Source organism: Lipotes vexillifer, unplaced genomic scaffold (genome assembly GCF_000442215.2).
Source record: "Lipotes vexillifer unplaced genomic scaffold, Lipotes_vexillifer_v1.1 scaffold2036, whole genome shotgun sequence".
NCBI classification, from domain to species: domain Eukaryota; kingdom Metazoa; phylum Chordata; class Mammalia; order Artiodactyla; family Lipotidae; genus Lipotes; species Lipotes vexillifer.
In genome coordinates this window covers 69,689-78,669 of record NW_006787290.1, presented here as the reverse complement: position 1 = coordinate 78,669, position 8,981 = coordinate 69,689, and the positions used below count along the sequence as shown (strand labels likewise).

General features: G+C 46.8%; 1 protein-coding gene across 3 annotated transcripts in view; it reads left to right on the top strand.

Moving 5' to 3' along the window:
* VANGL2 (VANGL planar cell polarity protein 2) overlaps positions 1 to 1,539 on the top strand; it is an 8,874-nt gene extending 7,335 nt beyond the window's left edge. For all 3 annotated transcript variants that reach the window (XM_007459925.1, XM_007459924.1, XM_007459923.1), the window contains exons 6-7: positions 226 to 457; positions 1,279 to 1,539. In XM_007459925.1, the coding sequence (XP_007459987.1) occupies positions 226 to 457; positions 1,279 to 1,539 (493 nt within the window). The remainder of the gene's footprint in view (positions 1 to 225; positions 458 to 1,278) is intronic.
* The last annotated feature ends 7,442 nt before the right edge of the window (positions 1,540 to 8,981 follow it).

The following is an 8,981-nucleotide window of genomic DNA, read 5'->3' as shown; positions in this document are numbered from 1 at the left end:
GGTCTGCCCGGACCGGGGCACGAACCCGTGTCCCCTGCATCGGCAGGCGGACTCTCAACCACTGCGCCATCAGGGAAGCCCCAAAGCCTGGTTCTTGACTCCAGTTTGGGTGCGTATTGCTTCAGGGAGAGCACAAAAGCCTGACCTCGCTCAGGCTGCTGGAGGGCTGAAGCTGGGGGGAAGATGAGAGGTTGACGTCTGGTCCATACTCCTCGTGTCCCCCAGGCTTGTGGTGGCCGTGGAGGAGGCCTTCACTCACATTAAGCGGCTGCAGGAAGAGGAGCAGAAGAACCCCAGGGAGGTGATGGACCCACGGGAGGCAGCCCAGGCCATCTTCGCATCCATGGCCCGTGCCATGCAGAAGTACCTTCGCACCACCAAGCAGCAGCCTTACCACACCATGGAGAGCATCCTGCAGCACCTTGAGTTCTGCATCACTCACGACATGACACCCAAGGTAGGCCCATTCTGCGCCCGGCATCCTTCCTCTTTCCCCAGTCCTGGCTCCTTCCTTTCCATTTCCTTCTCCCTTATTCTCTCATCTCCTTCCATACCTTCTATCCCTCTCTCTCTCATCTCTACCTCTGTATAGTCTCTTCTCTCATCCGTACTCCATCCACTCCATCTCTGCACGGGGTAAAGTTCTTAGGTGGTGAGGAGAACAGGGAGTTTCAGGACCATTTTGGGAATGGTTGAGACCTATTTCTCATCTCTGTAGGGGTTCCGGAATTTTCAGATCCAAACTCCCACCTTTACCCCCCTCACCTCCAGAAGATGTTCTTTGCACTGTGCTCTTTTTGAGCCATTCGCACCCTTCAGCTCTACGGCCAACTTCCTAGACTTGCATCCCCTGAGTCATCTTTGGGGAACAGGTGATTAAAGATGTTGCACTTTAACTGTGACACCTCTAGCTTTCTGCTGGTGCAGCCCTGCTGGACGCTATCCATACGAGCAGAAGGGAGAAGAAGGAAGGACGAGGGAGGGCTCGCCCGGGTCATAGCAGGTGCTGGGGATGAGGGGTCAGGGGAGCTGAGTCCCAGCCCCGACCCTACTGAGCCGTATCACCTCCGTGGGCTCCCGATCCCTCATTGGTAAACTAGGCTCTGAGGCAGATGATCTCAGGCCCTTTCCTGCTCTGACATTCTGAGATCGTTTGCAGAGAGTGAGCCTGGGGACATCTTGTTGGTCTTTGGAAGCTGTACCCCCCGAGGGGTAAAGGAGGGTGGGTGGGTGGGTGGGAGGGAGAATTTCCTGTGAAGTCCCTTCTCCCTTCCTCAGGCCTTCCTGGAGCGGTACCTGGCGGCTGGACCCACCATCCAGTACCACAAGGAACGCTGGCTGGCCAAACAGTGGACACTGGTGAGCGAGGAGCCGGTGACCAACGGGCTCAAGGATGGCATCGTTTTCCTCTTGAAACGCCAGGACTTCAGCCTGGTGGTCAGCACCAAGAAGGTCCCATTCTTCAAACTCTCCGAGGAATTTGTGGACCCCAAGTCGCACAAGTTTGTCATGAGGCTGCAGTCTGAGACCTCGGTGTGACTGTGCAACAGCAGGGGGAGTGGGAGACGCGGGGGGCTCCCGAGGGTGGTGGGGGCGTGGCCCTCAGGCCCTGCCACATTCCTTCCACCTTCTTCCTCTTGCTCCAGTTTTTTTTTCTACTTGAATTAACAGCCCCCCCCCCCCACCTGTCTCCTCCCCTCTTCCTTTTTTACCCCATGTGAACCTGGAGAGACCATCCTGCTGTCAACAGTACCTGGGAAATTCCCTCTCCTCCCACCCCTCTCGCTTTTGTATCACTCCAGGCCCTGCGGGAGCCAGTGCCTCTCTCCTTCTCTTTTCCCCGGGTGACAGTCTCTTCTGAAAGGGCACAGGGCCCACCTGAGCCCCACTCTTGAACCCAGGTTCTTATAAGCAGTTCTATCCAGCGGCCCCCAAAAGGGTTTCTCTGGGGGGCGCTGATCTGACTCCAGAGAGCCACGGTGCCAAACTCCTGGGCAGCGCTACCTGCGGCCTCCTGGCGGCAGGTGGATCTGCTCCCCCTGCCCGCTCACCCCAAGCCGGAGTTCTTGGGCAAGGATCCTCCTGCATCCTCCCACACAGCCCCAGAATCCGGGGCCTCCCTGCCAGGGTTATTTGCTTCCAGCTGTTTGAGCCTCTCTCCCCCATCCACACATATTCAGAGCAAGGGAAGATCCCGTCCTTTACCCTGACAACTCTACCTTCCATTTCTGATTTGTGTGGTCACGTGTGAGCACAGGCAAACTGAGATGGAAACCCTCTGTGACCACTTTTCCTGGGCCCTGGGGGACAGACAGTACCTTTCTTCCAAGGGGTCTTTCCTGTGCAGCCCCTGGGGGAGGGTCGGGAGAGAGCCCCGTGAACATCGCTGACCCCTACCCTCTGAACTTCCTTCACCTGTGTTCCCACCATGGTGGGATGGGTCTCCCCCTTCCCAGTGAAGGATGCCACGTAGACTCCTATACAGAATTAGTGGCTTGCAGACCCTGACCCACCCTGGTGGTCTCAGCCATATGTTTTTCTTTCCTTCACCAGCCACCCCCAGTCTTGCCGTCTCTTCTCTCAGCCCCAGAGACCTGTTGCCTCATCTCTTTTTGGGGGGGAGCCAGCAGCCCCTCCTTATCCCCTGCCTTAAGTCCACTTCTTTGCCTCAGGGGTCTCTTTTTCTTGGCCGGCCAGGGTCCCCCCCGTTCCTTCACTGCCTGGTTTTCTGGGCTCTGGTCTCTGAATTGGGGTGAGGGACCAAGATTGCTGCCCTTGATGGGTACTTAGCCCCTCACCCCATTTAGCTTCCGTAGTCTTTGCACCCAATCTGAAATCTTGAGCAAAATTTGCTGGCCTTCTAATACTTACTTTCACTGTAAATCTGAGCCTTTAAATCAGACACCCTTAAATTATGTAGTTTTAGCCAAGGGGAATAGAACTAAGAAGTACTCACACACCTCCAGCCAGCACCCATGTTGGGGAGCATTCTGGTGGCTGGGCTGGAGCAGTCCCCTGGGCCAGTCCTCAGAATAACTCACAATGCCCCTTTATAAGCCTGTCTTTCCCCTGGAAAACCCATTGGTTCTTGCCTTGCAGAGTGCACCCTGGGATAAGATTACAGTTGATCTCTTACCAGGGAGTCTTCTTCTCTGTGTAGTGGCAGCCCTGGGTGTGATGGAGCCTGGGGATTGTTTCTCCTGCTGTCCTTTCTGAAAAAGCACATCTTTCCACACACCACTTACTAGAGAAGGGTTCTTCAGCCAGTGCTTACCTTGTCTGCACTTGGGTGGATTATGGGGCTGACCTAGGCAGCGCCTGGAGGTCAGCCTTGGGCTGGGGCTGTGGGTTTGGGGATAAGCCTGAGTGAGATACATCCTGTCCTGGGGGTCCTGGGAAGGTATTTTTTCCTTCTCTTCAAAGACATGGTTTCAGAGGAGTCCCTTCTCGGTCACATTTCTAAATACCTCACTATCCTGGAAAATGGGGCCTGGATGGTGATTGGGGTCACTGCCTTTGTGGGCAAGAGTGGGATGTGGTGTGGTTTGAGGAGGAGTTGGGGTGGGGAGAGGGCAAGTTTTTGGAATCAGAGTCGCTGCCCTAGGTTAGGGGCGGGGGAATGTTTATTTTAAGAACCTGCCATGTTTTTAATCACTGTGATTTTTTTCATTCCCTTTTCCTAAAACAAAAAGACATTTTTTTCCCCCGACTCTCTCTCTAAGCACTAAGGGCTGTGACTGAGGATTGGTAGTGTTTTGGTCCTTTGCGTCAGAACTGTGGTATCTTTGTGTTCTTTGATTATTGTTATTATTATTTTTTGAAATGTCAGGATGAATTGTCAAGTGTATGGCTGTGTTTGTCTTTTGCTTCTCCTATATGGGAAGTTGTCTTCATGCTGTGAACTGCTGTGGGGTGTGCACCTGACTCAGTCCCTCTGAGCGGTGTCCCCCACTTTACCTGTCCCAACACATGCTGGATTTGCTCATTCTTCCCCCGTGGGGGTGTTGCCCACCCATTACCACCTGCGCCCCATATGCCACCATCAGGGATGCTGTGGCTGGGTCTCTCCAGTGCTCTTTTCTATGACTACATGGCATCCTAGCTCATCACCACCACACCTCCCAGGCCTTCCTTTTCACCACCTTGGAAGGCTGGTCCTCCTTGCCTTCACACCAGGATGCTGTGCCTCAGTCCTTCACCTACCTCGCCACTCTGCTGCCGTCCCCATTTGTCCCTTTCTCTTAAACTACTCTTCATGCTCTCTCTTTCTATTCTTGTTTATTTCCCTTTAGCTTCTCCTTTTTTCTTCCCAAGCCCCTCCATTTCAGCCCTTACCTTTTCACTTCCCCATCCCCACCTCAGTCCTGTTGCAAACCCTGACACAATAACTGTCCTGAGACATTGGGATCCTTTCTCATCTGAAACGTTTGTTTTCCAGAGTTTGTGCTTCTCTTCTTCTCTGTTGGGCCCGGATGAGCTCCCTTGCCCCTCTGTGGTGTCTGTCAGTCTGTCTTCTTTTTCCTTTGCCCTCCCCATGGGGCAGCATCTGCTGATGGATTCGGTCCTGGTGTGTGATTGTTGTGATTTGTTCTTCTGTGTGTGAAAGGAAGAGGAATTTTTGAGTTCCTTCCAAGTGAGATTGTAAATGTAGAATTTTCCACTGTTGGATCTAGATTTTTTTTTTTCCTTTTTTTGGGTTACAGAGCTGAGACCTTGTGCATGCATGTAGAAAATTGTAAAATGTAAATTCTTTTTTTTAATATATAAAAAGCTTGTTTTTACAGTTTGCAGTGGATCTAAACATTATGACAATTTTAGGGATTTTTTTTCTTAAACATAGGAACTAAAACTGTACAAATTTTTTTAATATAAAATAAAGACATTTGACTTTTGTGGGGGCATTCTGTTGTTTTCTTCTTTTTTTTTTACAGGAGTAAAAAAAGCCAAAGAGGGTCAGGAAAGAGTGAATGTATGCTCCTTGTTAGGGAGTGGGTGGGCCAGGAGGGGGCAGCGTGAGCTCATCACTGCTCCACTCTTTTCAGGATGAATGAAAAAGGAAGTTGCTCATTCTGAACACTGATTCTGAGAAGAGAGACACTTGGGAACGTGAAGACTTAGCTGTTCTCTGGGGTGGTTAAGGAGGAAGGAAAGATTCCTGTCTGGGTAGATTCATAGGAGTTTCAGAGAACAGTTGATGATTTCATTCAATAGTGACAGCTCATCACATTTTATTAAGAAACATTCCTGAAGTGTATCTTGTGTTACTAAGTATCGTCTTATTTCTACCATTATCTCTCTAATCTTTCAGATACTGCACAAAAGAATTTTCTAGCAGTAGTCATTTATTTAAAATGGAAATATCCTGTTGGCACTGTGCTTGTCATCAAGCCTTGGAATCATCATTGAGAGATCAGGGCCCTTCTCTCAGTTCTACCCAGACCCAATCTTCTCTGTGACTTTGGGCAAAATTCCTAGCATGTAAACCTCTTTCTAAGGTTAAAAACAAATGAACCAGCAAATGTAAACTTTCCTGTGTGAAGTTAACCCATTTACTAGATTTGGTCCTCCTCTACCCTGCTTCATACTTTGACACTCTGAGGATGCAAAGATCCCTGGAGGAAGATCCAGGCCACAGGAGGTGACAGACCAGATAACCTATCACAAGACGGTGTGGCCTGTTCACAGGCAGAGCACAGATTAGTCCTGTCTGGATTCCAAGGAGTTTGTTTAAGAATCAGGACCGGGTAATACTACTTCCTTGAGGGGAGGTTTATCTATTCTGTTCACCTAAGTATTCCTATAGCATCTATACCATTTCCTCACATATAGTCGCTGTTCAGTTAAAAAATTTATTGAATGAATAATGAATTATAAAAAATGAATGATACAATAGGGGCATATAAAAGAGATCATATACTTACTTCTCCCTTTAAATTTGCATTCAGGTCTTTCTCGTGTGAAAATGAATTAAAAAAACCTTCCCTTGGAACTGCATCCCCATTCTCATAGCTCTGTCCTTTCTGTAACTAAGCTTAATTTCAGTTGCGGTTTTCATTTCACCTCAAAGCCAGCTTTTGACTTACTGTGACCAAATTTCTACCCTACTATGCCTCTGAAATTATTCTTGTTCTTAAATACCTTTTAGTAAATCTCTATTCAGTGCCTATGATGTTCCCAGCCTGGGATTAAAGTGCTTTGGTTGGTAAAGATAGTGGATATGTTCCTGGCTTCTCTGAGTCCACCCTTGTGGACCCTGGAGGAGTCTGTATTTAACCTCATGACCCTCCTCCTCTAATGCCAGGCCCAGGAATTAACAGATTGAAGGCCAGAGGATCATATTTTCTCTCAGGTTTTGCTGAAAGTAAAGGTGATGATCCCACCCATTTGTCATGTAACAAAGAGTATTTGTAACTTAGCCGAAAAGACATATTCTTTCATGGAAGTACTGTACCTATCACTGAAGATAGGGACTCAACTTGGTGGATAGTCAGGATCTTGCCTGGGACTTCTCCTTCCCATAGCTGCCCAGATGTGATTTTCCAGCCTTTGCCTTTGAAATGAAGCTAAGGGGGAACCAGGAGTTAGGGCTCTGGGTGAGAAGACGTAAGAATCTTTAGACCCAGTTCTTAGTGATTCCATATTAATTTTTTTTGTTTGGGTCAGTTTAATGGCTTCTACAAAACAGGAAACCGGCTGCTTAAAATAGCCCCTGGCTTTTTATTTGTTAGTTTAAGCCAGTGATGGAAATACTCTTCCAGCTGCTGGGAAGGCTGGCTGCGATGGGAGGAAGTCAGCCTTTGGAAAACCATTACAGTATCAGCGGACAAATGGTCATGGAAGATGCTAGAGAGATAGTACAGGACCATCCACACAGTGGAAAGATGTTGGGAAAACAGTCATCCCTGTCCAGCTCTCCACTTTCTCTGTAGGCTGAGAATGGTGTCCATTTCCCTTGTTACAAAGGACAGGGCAGACATGTCACCCTACGAGCTCATAATAACAAATACCAAAATGATGTATGTATGGAAAATTGGGAGAAGGTACTGATTTAGATTTGGGAAAGTTGGGCAAGGCATTGACCTCTCATTTCATCCCAGCATGTTTTAGGGGGATACTTAACTGTGTGCCATGCAGGCAGATAAAAAGATAAAACATTGTCCCCATCCTCTAGGAGTTCATGGTGATTCATGGGAAATTTTATTATTTTGTTGCCTATTGTAGGCACCCAAGAGGTGGTCAGTACCATTGGCAAGAGGCAGATTGACGTCAATACTTGGTGAGTGCATTGAGCTTGATAGGTAAACTATTTGACGTCACCACTCAAAAAAGAGACATCAGGACGATCTGATATCCCGTAGGGGGGACCACTTTGGTGGAAAAAAGTTAGGAGTGTGAGATCTTTAGTTGTGTCCTGTCCCTTCTGCTTGCTTTTGGGCACAGTCCACCAGTGCAGCTGCTTCACCAGGGGCAAATATGTGGTTAAAAATGAAAGTGGATTTTTGGGGGTAGTGAAAATACTCTGTGTGATACTATGAGGATGGATACATGTCATTATAAATTTGTCCAAACCCATCGAATGTACAACACCAAGAGTAAAACCTAATGTAACTTATTGACTTTGGGTGGTCAATGTATGTTCATCAATTGTAACAAATGGACCACTCTGGTGGGGGATGTTGATAGTCGGGGAGGCTATGCATGTGTGGGAGCAGGGTCCATATGGGAACTTTCTGTATCTTCTGCTCAATCTTGCCATGAACCTAAAGCTGCTCTGAAAAATAAAGTCTGGTCAAAAGGTACAAACTTCCGTTAAAAGATAAATAAGTACTGGGAATGTAATATACAACATGATGACAATAGTTAACCCTGCTGTGTGGTATACTTGAAAGTTACTAAGAGAGTAGATCGTAAAAGTTCTCATCACAAGGAAAAAATGGTTTTTCTCTTTTTTTTCTTGCATCTACATGAGAGGAAGGATGTTAACTAGACATTGTGGTAATCATTTCACAATACACGTAATTCAATTCGTCATGCTGTTTACCTTAAACTTATACAGGGCTGTATGTCAATTATATCTCAATAAAACTGGGAGGAAAAATAAAGCCTGTTAAAAACAAAATAAAATGAAGCATAACCTTAGTTCTAGACACAGACCTACTAATAAAAGAAATAATATAGGCTCTTGTGATTCAGGAAAAAAAAAAAAAAGTGAAAACATATGCTATTTCCCCTGGATTCCTCAAAGTGTATCACCATGGAGTTTGAAAATCTGATAAAGCCAACGGAAGAGTAGGGTCTGGGGACCCATCAGCATAGTGACAGCTGAAAATTTGCATGCGTCCACAGCCGTTTAACTTAGTTCCAGTTTTGGGTTCTTTCAAGTTCCTGTTAATGCTTGTTCTTTTTCATATATGAATGTATGACTTTAGGGAGAGTTGACTGGGATAGTTTTTACTGCAGTAAATAACTGTTGTTAAAGGGTATGCCCCTTCCCTTATGAGACAAATAAGCTCTGGGGGTCTAATGTATAGCATAGTAACTATAGTTAATGATACTGTGCTGTGAACTTGAAACTTGTAAAGAGGGAAGATCTTAAGCATTCTCACTACACACATTAAAAAGTGGTAACTGTGAGGTGGTGGATGTGTTAACCTGCTTGTGGTAATCATTTCACAAAGTAGACATATATCAAATCACCACGCTGTCCACTTTAAATATACAACATTTTATTTATCAATTATACTTTAATAAAGCTGAAAAACAGTTGTTGAAGAACTACTTGTCTTCTGCCTGGTTACCTACATCCTAACACTTTACCTCTGTTCTCAAAGGTGAAATCCAGTTGAAAAGGAAGCAGGGAAAGCTGACTCTGATTTCATTTTCCAGGACCCGTCAGCAGTTTGGTACTTCTGGTTGGCAGCATATCGAAGAATTTGATACCAGGGAATCTGCTACCTGGAATTGAAATGTTCAGGTGGTTT